General features: G+C 50.6%; 1 protein-coding gene and 1 pseudogene across 2 annotated transcripts; both read right to left on the minus strand.

Moving 5' to 3' along the window:
* Positions 1–217: 217 nt before the first annotated feature.
* On the minus strand, positions 218–20,382 carry OAS2 (2'-5'-oligoadenylate synthetase 2). 2 transcript variants are annotated; one of them, XM_084993216.1, is made up of 12 exons: positions 20,097–20,382; positions 18,203–19,582; positions 15,821–16,094; positions 12,746–12,924; positions 11,613–11,848; positions 11,316–11,451; positions 8,125–8,298; positions 6,357–6,636; positions 4,836–5,023; positions 3,543–3,781; positions 2,305–2,458; positions 218–1,477 (listed from the first exon to the last, which is right to left on the minus strand). In XM_084993216.1, exons 3-12 carry the CDS (start codon positions 15,918–15,920, stop codon positions 1,391–1,393), a joined length of 1,773 nt encoding a protein of 590 aa, XP_084849342.1. In that variant the 5' UTR covers positions 15,921–16,094; positions 18,203–19,582; positions 20,097–20,382; the 3' UTR covers positions 218–1,390.
* On the minus strand, positions 18,295–19,092 carry LOC146396590 (14-3-3 protein eta pseudogene; annotated as a pseudogene).

A 20,382-nucleotide genomic window follows, 5' to 3' on the forward strand; every position in this document is an offset into this window, starting at 1 on the left:
GTGCATCCAACACCAACTCATAACACCAACCGGAGGGGATGCAGACCAGACAGTTTAAAGGGCAAGGTCCCAACAAGACTGTCCCCCCTTGAGATCCCAGCTGCAAGTGGAGTTCTCAGACAACTTATTTCTGCCTGACTTGGCTTCAGATTCAGGGGTTCCCATGACTCTCATTCAGGTTCAATAATTCATCAGAATGACTCAGAATTCAGGAAAGTGCTATCTGTACAATCACATTTTATTATAGAGGATACCAGTGAACAGCCAGATGAAGAGAGACACAGGGGCGAGGGCTGGAAGGCGTTTGAACACAGAAGCTCCCTTCCTCTTAGAGTCAGAGTATGCCTTCCTCCCGATGCTCACCAACCAGGAAGGCTTGTCATCCCAAGAGTTTTTAAACAGGCCTTCATCACAAAGGCACGAGTGACTAAATCACTGGCTATGTGCTTAGACTCAATCTCTAGCCCCCCCCCGCTTAGGAGGCTGGGGGTGGGGGTGGGGACAGAGATGAAAGTTTCTGCTCTCTCATCACAGGCTTGGCATTTCTGGCACTGCCAACCCCTCTCTTGAAACTATCTAAGGGCCCATACCTCGTTAGCATAACTCAGGGGGGTTGGGAGGGGTGCCTTATGAATACACAACACACTCCTATCAGGAGAGTCCAAGGGTTTTAGAAGCTCTGTGCCAGGAACTGGGGACAAAGACCAGATCTATGCGTGCTTATGACAGCTGGTACGTGAAAAGGTAAGTGGATACATGCGGTTAACACACTTAGACCTTCAAATACCCTGGAAGCTAAAGCCGGAGGACAAAGCCTTTGGATTTGGCAAGAAGATACTCAAGGATGGGGCAGAAAAGGGAGGCTCAGAAGGAAAAGACAACAATTATATGTACGTTATGTATTCAAAGTATCTTTTATGTACATCTATCAACCGTTACAATGCAAGCCTTTGGAGAGTCTGCAGGTGTAAGAAAAGCCTGGCTCTTTACTAGTTTAGGAGACCTCGACTGGGCAGGGGCAGACGGGGTTTTGTGTGCAGAGGGAAAGAGACCGTGGCATTAGGGGAACCAGGGGCTGGGTAAAATGCACTTCCGGGAATACAGGGAGAACCCTCTGCTGAGACTTGAAGGAAGAGGAAGGAGTCAACTGGGAAAACATAGCATGGTTGACAAGACCAGGGCACATAAAGCTGGATGAGAGCTGGTACTTGCCATAAGGGAGGTGACACAAGGCAGGGTGTGGCGGTCTCAATTCAAGAGGAGTAAGAGAAGCAAGGGAAGAAGGAGTAGGGGCGTCAAGGGAGAATGGAGCTGGGTCACTCTGTCACACAGTGAACCGAGTCTTTAAAAGCAACTGCCTGATGGCCTCTAGAGGTTTCTTCCAGCACTATCAGTCCATGAATCTCCAACGTCTAAAGAACAGCTCACTGACAAGAGGATATAGCGCTGCTCCACAGCTTCCTGGTGTCTGTACTGCCTAGAAAGAAATACATGTGCAAGAACGGTACACCCAAGCAGTTAGAAACACTGGTTAAAAGAGACAAAAAAAAAAAAAAAAAAAAAAAGGAAGAAAGAAGGAAGTGTAGCTGTGCAGGTCACTATGACCAGGGACAGTCTGGGGCACTTGTGGAGAGAGGACTTGGCTGAAAAGCAAGTATACTTGGCAGCAGGTATCTTGGGTGGAGGTGGAGCTTTGGGACAGGTGTGTGTGGCCGGCCCTCTTGGCTGGCTGGCCCCACCCCCAGCTGTCTGCACCCCGCTTTGGAGCTACTCTGAAGGAAGTTACAGGTAGCGCGGGACCATCTGGACAATGACATGTGAGGGAGGCTGCTGGGGAGGCTTTTAGTAAGACACCCTGGGCAGCTAACTTCCCCCTTTCCGTTCCTGCTGCCTGTCTGTGAACCTGCCACCTGAAGGGGCAAGAGCCACTTTCAGGGCCACGAAGATGCAAATCCACCAGAGGGGTGGCTCCAGAAAGAGCCAGGGAGGAGTGGGGGATTGGGGGGGCGGGCACCTGGCCAGCTCTGGAGAGGTTTCTGGTTGTTGAGCTAGGGGGCGCCGCTACTGCCTCTCGTGGGCTGAAACCAGGGACCCTGCTCACAGGGATAGCCGAGGGAACGGCTGTGTGAGGTCTAGACGGCCTGCCTTTGGATTTCGTCTAACGGGGAGGAAAAACCCAACTGTTTAATTGGTCTGTTTGAATCTGTGGCTGAGTGTGTCCGAGTGCTGCCGCAGGAGAAGCTCTTTGATTGAAGCGAGTCCCAGGGCCACCTTCAGAGGACACTTCCTTTAGATGACACTTACTGGCACGTCCCAAGACTGTATGGGATATCCACTCCCATCTTGGAAGCAGAGAGAACACAACCATTCAGTAGCCTCTTTTGCTAGAAGATGCCAACACCAGCGGTTCCCTCCGCCGACGTCGGCAGTGGGATCAGCGGGGTCCAAGATCACGGGCCTAAAGGAGAGGTGAGAAGTCATTAGAGGCATGCTCTTCAGAACCGGCAGCTTCAGAACTGGGGGCCAGTCTACTCTCAGTAATAAAACAATGTGTCTATCTGAGATGTCAGTAATGCAAACGCACCAACACGGTTCATGGTGATTTCCTAGAATTAAATTATATTCCTCGGAGAGGTTTGGAAAGCTGTCCGTTAGTTTGCACACAAAGGCACGACATGAACACCTGCTCCACGCTATGTCGACTGGGGGATGACGGTCCCCACCAGCCAGACGGTCAAGCAGGTCACGCCTGTGGTAGGTGAGCCACGGTTAATGGTTGTCTTCCTTCTATTCTTTCTCAATGTTCCTTTTTCTCTTCTCCTTTGCTTCCATTGTTTTGTTCCCTGAGGATGGCTCTGAGTAGACACACTGAGATTCCTTCCTTCCTTTTTTTTTTTTAAGGATCGCACGTGTGGCATATGGAAGTTCCCAGGATATGGGTCGAATCAAAGCTGCAGCTGCCCACCTACGCCTCAGATCTCAATGCTGGATCTGAGCCATGTCTGCAACCTACACTACAGCTCATGACATTGCCGGATCCTTAACCCGCTGAGCAAGGCCAAGGATCGAACCTGCATCCTCATGGATACTAGTCGGATTTGTTTCTGCTGCGCCACAAGGGGACGTTCCTTCCTATTCTGGAAGGATAAAGGTTTTGTGGGAAGGAGGGTAGATAAAACCTCGTCTAATAAATAGCCTGCAGGATACATTGGCAGCGAATAATAGCATTATTTCTCAGGGGCGCACTTCCAAGCTCCACACCTTAGACCCGCTGAATCCACGCTTTCCCTTCTGACCTAGAAAGATGACAGCAACTCAGGGACCCGGTACCTTGGTCCTGCCTTCTCCCTTCCCCCGATGACGTTTCCCCTGCCTCCCTAGGCTTTAACCCTGGAGACTGGGAGGTCCTGCTGGTCGTCACGTTCCCTTCTGTTTCACATGAGGAAGAGTGAATGTGGACCCCGTGGGAGGTGAATCCAGGCCCCCGGAAGGGAGCTGGAGGGAATCAGGTTAAGAAAAGGAGGGGCTGGGCTTTGGGGCACCTGGTTCTCTGCATCTGGGCCAGGAGGAAGTTCCTCACGATCTCATTGTCAAAGTTGTAGTTGACCGTCCAGAAGATGCAGAGGTGCTGATATTCTGTGATCAACTTCAGGACCGTCCGGAAACCTTCAGCCGTGTCAAAGCTCAGGACCCCGCTCCCCTTCTCCCAGGCATAGATGGTGAGCAGCTCCAAGGCATACTTCGGGGGCAGAGACCCCTTTTGCTTCAGTTTGCGTTCACACTGAGGGAAGAGTGGAGACAGCGGGTGAGACTGGTTGAAGCGGGGAGGGGCAGCGAGCTTAGCAAGAGCCGCAGAGGACGCACACCGAGGACGGTGGGGCTGCCACGGGGCAACCGAGTCACGAGGCGCAGCACGGGTGGGGCTGGCCTGCTGGGGGTCTGAGTGGTGCTCCTTGCCGCTGGAAAGCAGCCCACGCAGGTTTCTTAGCTGTGCCTTGGCCCTCTGTGACTTCCGAGAATTATAACATAGCTACCGTTCATACTATTTACAGCTAAAGACCCACTAAGGGCTAATTATGGGGCCAGGCATCTCACCTATGTCATCATTCCTAACCCTCCAACATGCCTACACAGCAGGCAGAGTGATGAAGTCATGGGGAAGCGAAGTGACATGCTCAAGGTCACCCCGTAGCCCTGAGTGCTCTGAGCACCCTGAGTGCAGACATGGAACCCGCAGAGACCCGTCTCCTCAGGTTTCAGGGAGCTGGACACAGAAGGGAGTGACCTCCTGAAAGAGCTGCTGTTGTGCCAGGTGTCTGCTGTCATGAAAATACTCGGAAACCAGCCCACAAGCAGGACAGCTGAGGGAAGGGCAGGCAGGGGAACCAGTAGAGGAGATGCACCCCAGGTCCCACATGTCGCTTCAGCCTGCCTTCCAGGAGGGAGCGTCTGTGTCTATTAATGATGGGCACCCGGCAGCAGAGAAGCCGTGCTGGTGACCTGAAGGCATGCAGATCTCAACTTGGCCTGCCCTCTGGAGGCGGGATAACTTGGATTCCTGCAGAATGCTTTGGATGTCAGAGCAAAGGCAAAATAAACTCAGTGTAGCAGCTCTGATAGTAGGAGGTGCCTACCTCCGACCCAACTCAACAGGATTAGTGATGGGACCTTGGCCAAGACACTCAGGGTGAGGAGTGAGGAGAGCCCTTCCCTCTGTGTGGTTCGGCCCCAGGCCCGGAAGCGCGTGGGTGCCAGGAGCACCTGCTTAGGCACTGTCTCGGACACAGGTACTGGTAAAAGTCATAACCAGGCGGCCAGGACAAGGGCTGTCATACCCATTTGTACCAGTGCTTCACCAGGCGAATTAAATCCTTCAGTTTGGTGGGCTGGGAGCGAACAAAATCGCGCTGCAGCTTCGTGAAACAGGTAGAAAATTCTCCCCCCAGGATGTCTGAGGATTTATATAAGGAGATGAGCTCAGCATAAATCTTGGGGCTGGGTGCAGAGCCGGACTTCAGGTCACCTAGCATTGGGTGGGTGGGGAGAGGAGAAACTGGCGTTATGTTTTAATCTGTATAGAAAGTAACAGACGTCAAAACATTGTTGACAAATCTAATTCTGGGACATGACTTTGAACTCTGTCAGTGTCTGGAAGTGACTGATATCTAAGATATTGGGGCCATCTGCGGTGTAATGAGATATTAAAAATTGTATGGTTTATATGAGTGTAAGTAGTATTATTAAAGTGCTATCTAGACCCGCGCTGTCCAATAGTGTAGCCATTAGCCATCATGGTTATTTGCATTCAAACTAATTAAAGGAAACTAAAATGAGAAATTTAGTTTCTCAGGTGCACTAGCCACATTTCAAAGTCTCAACAGATACAGAACTAAGACATAGAACATTTTTATTATCACAGAAAGACCTTCTGGACAGCCCTGACCTGAAGTTTGCAAACCACGACCCCCAGGCTAAATCCGGTGCCCTGCTTGCTTTTGTAAATAAAGTGTTACTGGAACACAGTCATACCCACTTGTTACTGTACATTGTTGCTGGGTGTTTGCAAGCTACAGAGGAAGAGTTGAGTAGTTATGACAGATACCTTATGGTCCTTCAAAGCTAAATATACTTGCTATCTCGCCTTTTATAGAAAAAGTTAGCCTACCCCCAATCGATATGGTCATTTCCTCACTAGAGACACTAAGAACTGTTCAGAAGGAAGGTACCAGAGTCTTCTGATTTTGATTTGGAAAATGTCTGAAGTAGCCTTGGTTTCTTTCTTTCTTTCTTTTTACAGTCACACCTGTGGTATAGGCAAGTTCCTGGGCCAAGGCTCGAACTGGAGCTGCAGCTGCAGCCTAGGCTACAGCCATGGCAACACCAGATCCAAGCCACATCTGCAACCTATGCCACAAGCTCTTGGCAATGCCAGATCCTTAACTCACTGAGTGAGGCCGGGGATTGAACCTGCATCCTCAGAGACAATGAGGCATGTAGAAATTCCCAGGCCAGGGATTGAACCCGCATCACAGCAGTGAGCCAAGCCACTGCAGTGACAATGCCAGATCTTTAACCTGCTGTGCCACAGAAAACTCCTGTGTACCCCACTCTTTGATAGATGCTGGGAATGATACCGTGAGAGGATAAGATGTGGCTTCTGGCCTTCCTTGGGACACTTAAATGAGAAATGACAATGAAAATGTATACAGATGTCAGATCCTGTCACTGTGAATGCCCCCTGGTAGGGCGCTGGACCCATGACCCATTAGTACGTCACGTGACCTGCCCCCTACTCCTTCCACCGTCGCACCAGAATCCATCTTCCTCTTCCAGAAGCTCACAGCTGGGGGTCTTACCTAGTGCGTTAAAGGCAGGCAGCACATCGAAGTGTACGCATTCGTTGAGGACTTTGGATTTCAGAGAGAAGCTCAGCACCCTGGGAGCCTTCCATTTTGAGATCTCAAACGTCACTTCAAAATCCTGCGCCTGCTGACAGGCTTCCAGCTGCTTGTGGATTTCCTTGATGATGGTGCATCTCTCATTTTTTTGGGAGGTGTAGCTTTTCAGCAAGTCTGTGAACACGACAAGGTCAGCATCGGAGTTCTTCAGAGCTGTGCCTTTGGCAGTTGATCCCCCCTAGTGAAGGAAGGAAGGTAAATCCAGATACAGTGTTTTCTAGCGCTCGAGCCCCTCCCATCCTTAGGGCCTGGCACCATTTGGGCTAAGGGTAGTTCCAGGTTAAGAGTCTCCACTTAGGGAAGTCAGTCAGACGAGGAGACACCAACATCAAATGCTTTCACTGACATGTGGAATCTGAAAAAAGGACACAATGAACTTCTTTGCAGAATAGATACTGACTCACAGACTTTTGAAAAACTTATGGTTTCCAAAGGAGACAGTTCGGGGGGTGGGGGGATGTGCTGGGGGTGTGGGATGGAAATCCTGTGAAATTGGATTGTGATGATCATTACACAACTATAAATGTAATAAATTCATTGAGTGATAATAAAAAAAAAAAAGGAAAAAAAAAAAGTCTCCACTTAGGGCAGGGTCTATTTTCCAAGTGAATAGAACCATATGGTTCCAAAGGCGGTTCATCTCATGCCCTTGGATGTGTGAATTTACCCACAAGCAAGCGATGGCTACAAAACAGAAATAAATTACCTACTTCTTTTTTTTTTTTTTGGTCTTTTTAGGGCCAAACCTGCAGCATATGGAGGTTCCCAGGCTAGGGGTCAAATTGGAGCTGGTAGTGGCTGGTCTACACCACAGCCACAACAATGCCAGATCCTTAACCCACAGAGCGAGGCCAGGGGTCGAATCCCACATCCTCATGGATACTAGTCAGATTCGTTTCTGCTGAGCCACGATGGCAACTGCCAAATTACCTACTTCTCAAGTCCACTTCCTAAAGCCGTCTCCTGAGGACTACGTAGCTTTGCAGACTCAGAGAGAACAGATTAGTGTCAACCCTTTCCTCTCTCCTTCTTGTGGCCACAAGCATGCAGTTATCTGGCTATTGGCCAACACACGGAGGGAAGTGCGTCAGCCCCTGTGGCTGCTGAGTCACGGAGAAGAGTGGCCCAATCTGCTGAACCTCTAACTCAGCTGATGGGATGAATTGGGCTCCAGTCACCAAAACAAGGAAGACCATCACTTTTTGGTTCCATACGCACCTAGCCTGGAATCTGCAGTGGTTTGAAAGGTGGCCCCCAAAAGGTACGTCTGCTGGGACACTGTGTGAATGTGAAGTTATTTGGATAAAGGGTCTTTGTAGATGTGATTAACTTAGGGAACTGTGGGCCCTATGTCCAATGACAAATGTTCTTAGAAGGGACGAGAAGACAGACCCAGAGGAGAAGGTGATGGGAAGAGGAGGCGGAGGTCAGAATGGATGTGCCACCAGCAGCCCTCGGAGGTTAGCGCAGGATCCCAAGTCCAGTATCACTGACAGAGGCAGTGCAATAGCACCCTTCATGGAAAGCCAGTGTCCTAGCTTCCCATCTCCCCAGCTTCCCGCCCTCAGCCACCGCCCGCACACTGCGGTGGTCACGAGTGCCAGGGCTGCAGAGCCCGCTTAGTTCCCCACCAGAAACACCCTGGAAGAGAAACGCCAGGGCTCACCTTGACAATCTTCTGAACCTTTGTAGCTGAATGGCGGAAGCAATTTTCTTTAAGGAATTTACAGATAATGTCCACGGCCTTCTTGGTCTGATCTAAGAAAGTCTTGTCCGGCTGGAGAAAGTCCTTGATGAACTTATCGAGATGATGGCTTGGGGTCGAGTAGAGTGATGCAGGCTGTGGAAGGACCCCCACCATGAGTGGCTCCTGCCAGCCGCCCCCCCACCCCCAGCTTCCTCCCCTGCCCCACCCGCCATCTCCCTCCTGCTGGCACATTTGTCTGAGTTCTTGTATCGACACACCCCAAGATCTCCCAGAAACAAAAATTCTCCTAGTTGCTCCTCCTCACTAGATCTCTAAGGACAGATCTGGATCCTTCTCCTCACAGATGTAATGCCCCTGGCTCTCAATTACTCTCCAGTTTCCACTTCCTGTTGTGGCAAACACCTGCTAATGGCCAGCACCTCTTAGCTTCTCCTCCTGCTCTGTTCCTTATTTTCCCATTTATTGTAGGTCCCTCCCCACTCACTACCCCCCTTCCCCGCACCCATGGCATGTGAAGTTCCCAGGCCAGGGCTGAACCCTCATCACAGCAGTGACCCAAGCCACAGCAGTGACAATGCTGGATCCTTAACCACTAGGCCACCAGGGAACTCCACTCCTATTGCAGGAGCATATGGAAGTTCCCAGGCTAGGGGTCGAATTGGAGCTGCAGCTGCCGGCCATAGCCACAGCCATAGCCATGCTGGATCCAAGTCAAGTCCAGGACCTACCCCACAGCTCATGGCAACGCCAGATCCTTAGCCCACTGGACAAGGCCAAGGATTGAACCCGAATCCTCATGGACACTAGTCAGGTTCGTAACCCACTAAGCCACAGCAGGAACTCCATGTATTTTTGACGTCTGATGACCACACGCATTGCTTTTTTAAGGTTCTATCAGCCTCTGTTAAACACCCTGAGCCCAGGTGGACTGGTTTCCAGGCACTGCTATAACATCATGATTCTGGAGACTAGACATCTGACATCCAAGTGTGGGCAGGGCCCTGCTCTCTGAAGGCTCTGGGGAGAAACTTTCCGTGTGTCTTCCAGCTTCTGCCAGTCCATGGTCATCCTTGTCTTGTGCCTGCCTCTGCTGTCACATGGCCTTCTCCCCCCTCCCCGCCTTTTTTTTGGTCTTTTTGCCATTTCTTGGGTCGCTCCCGTGGCATATGGAGGTTCCCAGGCTAGGGGTCAAATTGGAGCTGTAGCTGCCGGCCTACACCACAGCCACAGCAACGTGGGATCTGATCCACGTCTGTGACCTACACCACAGATCACGGCAACGCGGGATCCTTAACCCACTGAGCAAGGCCAGGGATCGAACCCTCTACCTCATGGTTCCTAGTCAGATTCGTTAACCACTGAGTCACAGTGGGAACTCAGGGTGACCTCATTTTAATGATACCTGCAAAGACTCTACTTCCAAAGATCACATCCTTAGGATTCAGGGGATTTGAATTTTGCAAGAACACTATTCAACCCTCCACAGCAGGGGGAGCTGTGCCCTCGAAGGGAGCGGAAGACCCTGGAGGGTGGGACCTGTTCACTCCCTGGCCCTTGCAGCCACTTCTGGAAAGAAACCATATTCTGCTGTCTAGATGGGGTCTGACACCTGCACAGAAGTGCGGTTCCTCTTTGGGAGAGGACGTGCTCTGAGGAGCACGGGTCATGATACCTCACCTGAGCATCTCCTCTCCCCTGTTCCACCTGCTGCGGTCAGGGACTCCCGCAGGCCTGTCTGCACCTTGCTGGCAGGAGGCAGAATGGCGATACCCCTCAAACGTCCACATCCTAGTCTAGGACTACATGGATGCATTCCAGTTAAGGATCCTGAGATGGAGAGCTTATCCTGGGGTGGGGGGCAGGGTGCTGCAACCCAGTGTCATCACAAGGGTCCTCAGCAGAGGGAGGCAAGAGATTCAGATATTATTACTGTCCAGAAACAATCCATTTTCAGATTTGGCCGATTATCCCAAGGACGTCCTGTTCACAGATTCCTTCACTTCCAGGGCCCTGTGAATTTGGCAAGTTCAATTTACGTCTACCATTTCTATCCCAGATCGTTGCTCAGCGGGCCCTCAAATTCCTGTGTAAGTGATGTGCAGATGCCTGCCTCCCATAATTTGGATGTAAATTGGTCCCATACCCATATCTGTGCCATGTGAAATTCAACTGACCTATTGGGCTTCAAATGATGCATCTGCCACCCCCACCCCTCAACCCCATGACCCCCATAAAAGCTGAATGGGTTCACTGGTGTAACCAGAGAACATTCTTGTGGGACTGTCCTCTGCTAAGCCCCAAGAGTGCAAGGCAGTTGGTGCGGATAGATTTGCTCTTCCTCTGGGGAAGGGCGGGGAGAGGCCAGTGCCTCTCTTCACGGCTGCCCCTCTGACCGTCCTCCCCTTTCCAGCCTCCCGTCTCACTCTGGTCCTCTGCCCCTGCCCGACTGGAGCTCAGAGCCTATCCTGGCATCTGCAGGGGTGACTGCCACCCACTCCTCTGCTCGATTTCATCTGTGGCCCCCTTTTCTCTTTGTTCAGTTTTGCACTTGACCTTCCTTTCAGTGGGAGGGCAGGCTCCTCGTGGAGTGTTATGGATTTGGATTGTGTCCCCTGAAAAGACATGTGGAAGCCCAACCTCCGGGACCTATGAATGTGACCTGATTTGGAAAATGGGTCTTTGCAAAGAGGTGACCAAGTTAAGACGAGGTCACCACTATGCACCCTCATCTGGTATGACTGGTGTCCTTAGAAGAGAGGAGAGAGACACAGGGACAGGAGGCACTGTGGACACACAAGAGGAGGCTGTGTGACAAGGGAGGCAGAGTGGAGGGCTACTGCCACAAGCCACGATGCCAGCAACCCTCAGAAGCTGGGAGAGGCCTGGAAGGATTTGACCCTGGAAATTTTCGAGGGGGCGCGGCCCTGCTGGCACCTTGATCTTGGACTTGGAGCCCCCAAACCTGTGAAAGAATCCACTTCTGTTGCTTTAAGCCACCGGTGTACAGTGTGGTTTCACGGCAACTCTAGGAAACTGACACATGGAGAGCCTGGATGAAGCCGCAGGCCGAGTGTTGGCGGGGGGCAGGGGACGGGGGGGGGGGTGCTGCCCACAGCAGGACATGCACTGGCTTGGAAAAGCCCTCTCACCAGAACATTCCAAGATGGTCCAGGTGACTCGTTCAGAAAAGACAACCAGGTTTCAGCTTCTAGTTTTAGCAGGTGCCAGCACGAATTATCTTGGCTCACGTTATTGGTTGGGTCCGTTGGATCCAGGATTACTGGCCTATAAATTCCATTGGATTAAAAAAAAAAAAAAATCAGTTGGGCTGCTGGTGGGAGAAGAAATGAGCTGGGGGAGGATGAGGAAGCGCCCTTATTCTAAGCGGGCACAGCCTGGCCTGCAGATGAAGAGGCAAGGAGAGGGGGTGGTGGGAGGCGTGCTACCTTCGCGCCCTGAGCTGGCCCAGCAGGACGTTGCGCACGGTCTCATCTTCGAAGTTGTAGTTGACTGTCCAGTAGACACACAGCTCTCCTGGCTTCCTGATGAGCCCCAGGACCGTCCTGAGGCCTTCAGCTATGTCAAAGTCTTCTGCTCCACAGCCCTGTTCCCATGCGTAGACTGTGAGCAGCTCCAGAGCATACACCGGCAGCTGGAATGAAACCGGCAGCTTTTCCTGGCACTGCGGGCAAAGAAAAAGGCAGCAGTTAAATGGGGACCGTTCCTTCCATGCTAAGGGTCCGAAATCAAGGAACCGGAAGTCTATAGGAAGTCACTGTCCCCTGCCGATGACCAAAATGACACCATGGCTCAAATTCGATGGACTGACAATTCCAAGTGTTGACAAGAATGTGGAGCCCCTGAAGCTGTCACACATTGCTGCTGGCAGTGTGATCTGGTACACGGCATGGCATGTATGTGTACGTGTATATTTACATATACACCTAATTGTATGTGTATACCTATATAGGGTTTCTATAACGCATATACACAAGGTGCATACACACACACACACATGCATATGGTATGCCTTACAGCACAGCAGTCTCATGCCTGCATATTTACCCAAGAGAAATGAGTGCTCAAAGTCACAAAAAGACATGTAGGGAAATATCCATCATAACCTAATTCATAACAGCCCCAATCTGAGAACCACCTAAATTTCCTTCAGCAGTGGAATGTGTCAATGTTCAGTGTATTAATGCAAGGGACCAGAACAAAGCAACGAACACCCACTAGCACATGCAACAACATGGACGAACCTCTTAGGCATAATATGGAGCGAAAGAGGGCAGATGTGACGCACATAGTCTGATTCTATTGACACTGAGTGAAAAGCAAGTGAAACTAATTTGTGGTGACCAATGTCAGGACAAGGGTTCGTTTGGGGCGAGGACTGCCTGTGAGTAGGCGGCCCGCTGGGGTGCAGGAAATGTGCCCCATCTTGATCTGGGTGTTGCCTAAAAGGACAGAAAAAGGCGCAGAGCCGTATTCTTCAGCTTGCTGTACTTTGCCGGATGTGAATTATCTCAGTGAAAGGGAAATGGATGTAGCAATAGACGCGCACTTTGAAATTTACCTGTTGATACCAGTACTTTACCAAGAGGATCAAATCCTTCAGTTTTCTGGGAAGGTTATTAAAAAACCTCTCCTGGAGTTCAGTGAAGCAGACTGAGAACTCGCCAGGGCTGGCTTTCATCATATCCAAGGATCTTTTGAGGTCTCGATAGGTCCAGGGGCTGGGCTTCTCACTTAAGCCTGGTATCAAAGAGACCCGTGGAACTTTTAGTATTCATGGAACTTGACCTTGGTGAGCCCACACATTCCCTGCCTCGTCCCTAAGAGAACTGGTAGATTTGCGTAAAAGGTGAGGGGTGGCTTGTCCTGCTAGACAATAAAGCATAGACTCTAAAATGAGTCTTATGGACACGGTATGGGGCTGTCCTAAGAAAGGTCAGTAGGACCAAACGGAGGGACAGGAGACACAGTTACAAATGAAAAAGGGGGGATCCAAATGAGTAGGGAAAGGATGGTTTCTTTAAAAAAATGGCCCTGGCGCCGCTGGCACCCATCTGGAAGACAATAATGTTTATATACCTCATGTGGTATATTCTGCTATCGAGCCTGTGCAGTGAATTTCTAAATCAGAGGGTCAAGGGTGCAGGCGGGCAGGGTGAAGGCAGAGTGCTGGAGGCTGGGGATGAAGGCCTGTGGGCAGGCGCACGCCCTGCAGAGTGGAACCCCAGGAGATGGGGCTGACGAGGGGCAAACTGGGTGCCTCCCGGAATCCTGCTGTGGAGCCAATCGGGGAACACAGGCCCAGGAGCCTCCTGGGTCAGTGAGCCTGGGACTCAGAGTTTTCCATATTAGCTCTGCAGATCGGATACTCCAGTGGGAGAGAGCTTGGGCCTCTGTATTTTCTACTAAGTTTCCCTTCTGATTCTGATACTCACCGGAGTTTGAACACCACTGGTAGGGAAACGAGAAAGCAAGGACAGTGGAGGAGATGGCAAGAGAGTCCAGAATTTAATCATAGGGTTTCCTTTCTTGCCAGCTGAGCCCTACGGTTTAGATAAACCAGGAGACAGCAGCCGGATTACTCTTATCATTCACCTTGACAGATACTTACTGACGTCTTACTATCAGCCAGGCATGGTTCTGTGCACTTGCGGCAGAGAGGCGGACGGAAAAAGCATTCCGCCGTCTTCATAACAACAATAATACAGCTAACATGGACTGAGTGCTTACTCTATGCCAGGCACAGTTTAAGCCCTTCCTGTAGAGGGAAATATGTGAGCCTCACAAAACTCTCATGTGGTTCGTGCAATCAGCTGCTCACTTACAGATGAGGAAGCTGAAACACCAAGAAGTCAAGTAAATAGAAGAGTCGTGCTTTGGGTCAAAGACCCTGGGGAGAGAGCAGTGGTGGTACATGGCTGTGGAAAGGGATGTAGAGGTGAAAGAGGTTGGCTTGGAGCTGGTGTGAAGAGCAGGCCAGATTAGTTAGGCTCATATTTAGTAAAAAGTAATTTTAAAATCCCCCAGTTAGGTTACTTTTCTCAGAAAGCAACCATGATTGTTTTCCTCTAGAAAAGGGATGTTTGGAATGTGTAGCTCTACCGCCATCTGGTGGCAGCTTCTGATTCTTACACATGAGGAAGAGCTGATTTCTTTTTCTCACACCATCCTCGAAGGATGGGCGAACCCAGCAGAGGGCGCCCGGGCCTCATCTCCAACCACCCGGCTCTGAACCAGAGGGAAGAACAGGATTTCCAAGAATTCTCAGTGACACTGTGCCCCTTCACCTTGACTCCAGCCCCGGTTTGAGGCAGGCAAGTATTCTCAACCCTTATTGTCCTAAAGGGCTTAGAAGGTAGCCGTTTCTAGCCTGATCTTACTGATGGCAAAAGTGGGTTAATAGTGGGAGCAGGATAAGAATTCGGGGCTGCCTACCTTATAAATTAGTGCATTTTCAGCTTGTAATAATATATGTACCTATAGACTAAGCTATAACTACTGAGACTTGTTTATTCAATCAACCATCCATCCATCCAACTATCCACCTATCCATACATCCAACCATTTACCTTTTTTTTTGTTTTCTTTTTTGTATTTTTAGGGCCACACCCACGGCATATGGAGGTTCCCAGGCTAGGGGTCTAATTGGAGCTGCAGCTGCTGGCCTACGCCACAGCCACGCCAGATCCGAGCCGAGTCTGAGACCCACACCACAGCTCACGGCAAGGCCCGATCCTTAACCCACTGATGGAGGCCAGGGATCGAACCTACAACCTCATGGTTCCTAGTTGGATTTGTTTCCACTGTACCACGATGGGAACTCCCCAACATTTATCCATTCAAATAGCTACCCATGGAAAATCCTTGCATCAATGTTAACCTGATTAGAAGGCAGATGTCAAAAATCTGCCCCATCCAAACTCTCCCCAGATGTCTGCTCCATCTTCTTCCTCTAATGAACATTTATTCTAGTCTAAATCCTCAAGTATGGTACACAGACCAGAAGCAACATCATGGCACTGGTTAGAAATACAGAATCCCTGGAGTTCCTATTGCGGCTCAGCTATAATGAAACTAACTAGTATCCATGATGACATGGGTTCAATCCTTGGCTTTGCTCAGTGGGTTAAGGATCCACTGCTGCCATGAGCTGCGATGTAGATCACAGCCATGGCTCGGATCCCTTGTTGCTGTGACTGTTGCTGTGACGTAGGCCAGCAGCTATAGCTCTGATTCCACACCTGGCCTGGGAACTTCCAGGTGCGGCCCTTAAAAAAAACCCCAAAAAACCAAAAAACAAAAGCAGAATCCCGGACCCAGATCTTCTGAATCAGAACCTGCATTTTAACAAGTTGCTCATATGATCTGTGTGCACGTCACAGTGTGAGAAGCTCTAGATTCTAGAGTCTAGAACATTTTCTCCTAATTAGAAGACGGAGAGTCATTCTAAAGAAGAGAGTAAGTTCAGGGCAGGAGGAAGCGCCTCTCTTGAAAGTCCTTCATTTTGGAAAGCACCAGTGGTATTTATGCCACCCTCAGGCTATCCACCACCCTTTTCTTTGGCTTTGCTCTCTGCACAAGCCCCTCCAGACCTGTTACACACCCCGCCACCCCACACACACCCAGGAGGGCTCACCTAGAGCATTGAAGGCGGGCAGGATCTTGAAAGTGATGCTCTGCTCTTTAGCGAACAGCTGGATGGTGGTGGGCCCACTGTTGAAGTTCTGGATCTCCATCTTGGCTTCCAGCTTCCTTGTGAGCTGACAGCATTTCAACTGTGCCCAGATTTGGCTGAGGAGCTCAGAGTGGTTTTTACTCTGATCCTGGAATTTCTCAAGGTCACTGATGAAGATGACAAGGGAACCATCAGAGTTGCCCCTCAAGACTGTTTTCCGGCCGTACGAGCCACCCTGTCAGCAACAGAGAAGCCGATGTGAGCCTCTGAACCATTTGTGTGTGTGTGTGTGTGTGTGTGGAGGGGGGGGGGGTCACAGGGTGCCCCAGCAGGTAGAAATGTTTCTCAACACAAGCAAAAGCTCCATGTCACCAGAGCCTAAAAGTCTGGTTCATGTGACCACCCAAGACACCCCCAGCATCGCTTTTCATTCCAGCTCCAGACTGGAGGCCACAAATGGCCACCAGCAACAGAATGGACAAATGCAGTGTATCGACATGATGGAATACAGGACAACAACGAAATGATAAACAACAGCTGCCCATAACCACACACATTTCTTCAACAGATGGGTCCAAAACCCCACTAAAGCTGCATGGTGCACGATTTCTTTTACATAGGGTGAACAACCTGTCTGGCTTACCCTGGACATTCTCAGTTTTGGCACCAAGAGGCCCATGTCCCAGAAAACCCTTCAGTTCTGGGCAAATGGGATAGCTGGTCACCTTATATTTATACAGAGTTTAAAGACCAGCCAAAAGAATTTATGCTGTTAGAAGTCAGGAGAGTGGTTGTTTGGGCTTGGGGGTAGTGACTGGATGCGAGGTTCAGGGGCTCTTGGGTGGGGGCTGGAAACATTTCATTTCTCCATCTGGCTGTAGGTTACACATATATGCTGTTTGTGGCAATCTATAAGGCTGTACACTTGGATCTGTACTTTTTTTTTTTTTTTTTTTTTTTGCCTTTTTAGGGCCACATGTGTGGCATATGGAAGTTCCCAGGCAAGGGGTCAAATTGGAGCTGCAGCTGCCGGCCTACCTCACAGCCACAGCAATCCTGGATTTGAGCTGCATCTGCAACCTACACCACAGTTCACAGCAACGCTAGATCTTTAACCCACTGAGCAAGGCCAGGGACTGAACCCACATCCTCATGGATAGTTGGATTCATAACCCACTGAGCCACAATGGGAACCTCCTGTGTACTTTTTGTATGTATTATTTTTTAAGAGATCATATCCCCAAAGTAGCATTTATTTACCCACTGAATTCCAAAACATTTAATATATGTCTGGCATTTTGTAATCACCCATCATGATTGACATGGGCTGACACACTTGGCGCTGTCAGGATACACAAGGACGATAGCCAAAGAGTTACAAAAGGAAATCCATTGATTCTTTTTTTTTTGGTCTTTTCTGTCTTTTTAGGGCCGCACCTGTGGCATATGGAGGTTTCCAGGCTAGGGGTCGAATCGGAGCTATAGCCGCTGGCCTATGCCACAGCCAAAGCCACAGCCATGCCAGATCCGAGCCGTGTCTGCAACCTACACCACAGCTCAGAGCAACGCCAGATCCTTAACCCACTGATCGAGGCCAGGGATGGAACCCGCAACCTCATGGTTCTTAGATTCGTTTCCACTGTGCCACAACGGGGACTCCAGAAAATCTATGATTCTTAAACAATCATACACACTCCCAAAGTCACAGGTATCAAAATTTTAGATGCATTGCATTGAAAAGGTTTGTCCATGTCATAATTTAAAGAGGGAAAATAGGTGCTGGGAGTTCTCATTGTGGCTCAGTGGTTTGAGAACCTGACATAGTCTCCATGAGTGTGCGGGTTCGATCCCTGGCCTCGCTTAGTGGGTTAGGGATGTGGCAAGCTGCAGTGTAGGTCACAGAGGCAGCTTGGATCTGGCATTGCTATGGCTGTGGTGAAGGCCAGCAGCTACAGTCATATTGGACCCCAAGCCTGGAACTTCCATATGACCTAGGTGTGGCTGTATAAAGGAAAAAAACAAACAAGGCACTACTGAAACCGCACATTAAATGGTTATTAAGCTGACTGACAGAAGCAAGGGTCTCAGCTTCCCCTGTTCTCCATTAGCTGAAGAAAGAGGTGAGAGGGGTGAATTCATTTTTGCATGCACAGCAGTACTGCTTAAGGAAATGCTATCAGCTTGTTTTGGAAATCATATCCCCAAAGTAGTATTTATTTTACCCACTGAATTCCTTGAATACTTACTGCAGCCTGTCTGGCTAACTCTCCTTCCTAACTTCCCCACTGCTATCTCCTGCCTTTTACCTAGACCGACAGTTGTGGTAAAACCAGCTGGACGCACCTGTCTGCACGATTCGAAAAGGGAGCTCCCCTGGGCTCGGGGCAACCGTCAGCCCAGCAAGGCGCCTGGTTGCCTTCTCTGGCTTCCCAGTCCTACGGGTCGCTGGCCCAGAGGGTGAGGTTGTCTCGCAGCAGCTGCATGATGAGCGTGGAGTCCTTGCAGGACTCCAGCTCGGCTCTGGTATCCTCGATGGCCTGTTTGGCTAAGAGGCAGGGCTGCTTGCGCGCCTCCTGGATCTCGTAATAGAACCCGGAGAAGCTGAGGGCCAGGCCCAGCCGCCTGGGTGCGTCAGGTGCACATGTTCTTTGCCGATTTCCAAGGCTTAGGTCACGCTGTTTTCCTTCTCGCCGGGAGCCGCCTGGGCCAGGCAGCGAGAGTAGTCGCTCTTCAACTTCAGGTAGAAGACCTTTCCTTGCACAGGAAACCGTTGTGTAGTTGTCGATGAGGAGGTCGTCCAGCTGAGCCAGTGCGTCCTTGCACCCCGTCTCCAGCCCTCCTTCTCCATCTTCTCCCGATAAGCCTGCACCTTCGCCGTTCTCATCGGCCTTGCTTTTCTAAAGCTCAAGGCTGCTGCGGACCCTCCAGGAAGACCGCCGGGCACCGACCACGTTCTTTTAGGCCTCGGAGAGGAGATTTCGGTCTTTGTTGGAGAGAGCTGCGTCAAGCTCCGTCCCCTTCAAGTCTCCGACAAAATCTGTGCACACAGCAGGTAGCTGCAGGAGAGCATTTTTCAAGCCTCTGCAGCGGGGGCCGTGCGGTCTTAGCGCTCCACCTGCTTCCGCTTCCGCTTCCGCTCGGGTGGCCGCGGAGCGCCCTGCCTCACACGCGCACGCGCGCGGCTTGGCGACCCGCCCCCGCCCCCACTCCCCTGCCGCCCGGCGCTGCGTGTGTTAGAAAAAAGTTAACAATGTTGAGAGGTAGGATGGCTTCGTGGTTAAGGGTGCAAGCTCCCAAACGGATCACTAGCGCTTACAATCCCAAATTGGATATCAACTATTAAATAACTTCCCCGTGCCTCAGTTTCCTCATCTGGGCCCAGGCAGAAGACGCCAAAGGCTCGGATGTCTTTAGTGCTGGGGCTAGTGGATGCATGTAAGGGCAGAAGCCAGAAAGCGCTGTGACTGCAGAGAAGCGGGATTCCAGTGCTGGAGAGCCTGGGATTGGGCATCTTCTACAATGCCCTCTCCCTACCCTAGGGTCCTAGCACCTTCTCAGCATCCTTTCTTCTCCAAAGGTCCAGAATCTTCCGTCTCAGCCCCAGGATTTGTGTCTGTAGCACCAAACATTTCTAACTGATGAGAGCGCCCCACCCCTGGCTGTTGAAACCACAGAGCATCGGTAGGAAGCTTTACTGAAGTCTTCTAGCCTCAGTTTACCCCTCTGGAAAATAAGGAGATTAGAAGCAATAACAGTAATCACAGCTAATTTATTTCACTTTTTTTTTCTTTGGCTGTGCCAAAGCATGTGGAAGTTTACGGCCCAAAGATCGAACCCATGCCACAGTTGCAACCTGCGGCAATGCTGGATCCCTAACCCGCTGCCCCAAATGGGAACTTCTTTTGTGCTAACTTTGTACCAAGCCCTGTGCAAGAACATTATATGCTCAAGCCTCTTAACATTTTGTGATGAGTATTATTGCTCTCCCATTTTATAGACTCAGACACTAAGGCACAGAGAGGTTAAGCAAACTGCTCTGGGTCACACAGTAGTAAGAGGCAGAACCAGCTCCCAACCTGTACTCCTAAACTCTGTACTGTATCCCACCATCTCAGTTGAGCAGCATGGGGAATATGATGATGTCTGTGTGCCCAGGGCCTGGCACACAGTAGGTGCTCAGCACCAAGTCTTTCTTCCCTCTGGCTCCCTGAAGGCCTGACCCCAGCCCTCTACTCACTCTGGCCACGCTTATCACCAGGGGCAACTGCTCAGCATCCTGCAGGACTTTGCAGATGGTGTCCACGGTCTGGTCGATCTGTTTCTGACAGTCTTCAGAGGGTCTCAGGTTGTTCTGGACAAACTCTCCCAGTTTCTGAGGAGGCCGGTCATAGAGATGGGACCCCCAGTTTCCCATTGCTCTGGCTGGCTGCTGAGAAGACAGCTAATGGCTGAGCTGGAGGCAGAAGAGAAAGAGAACTTTTATGCCCAGAGCCAGAAAACCGAAACTCATCACAGGGGAAAAG

Source organism: Sus scrofa, chromosome 14 (assembly GCF_054392235.1).
Source record: "Sus scrofa isolate SSC_HxYL_T2T_F1_AM1 chromosome 14, Sscrofa_HxYL_maternal_Yorkshire_Landrace_v2.0, whole genome shotgun sequence".
Classification (NCBI taxonomy): domain Eukaryota; kingdom Metazoa; phylum Chordata; class Mammalia; order Artiodactyla; family Suidae; genus Sus; species Sus scrofa.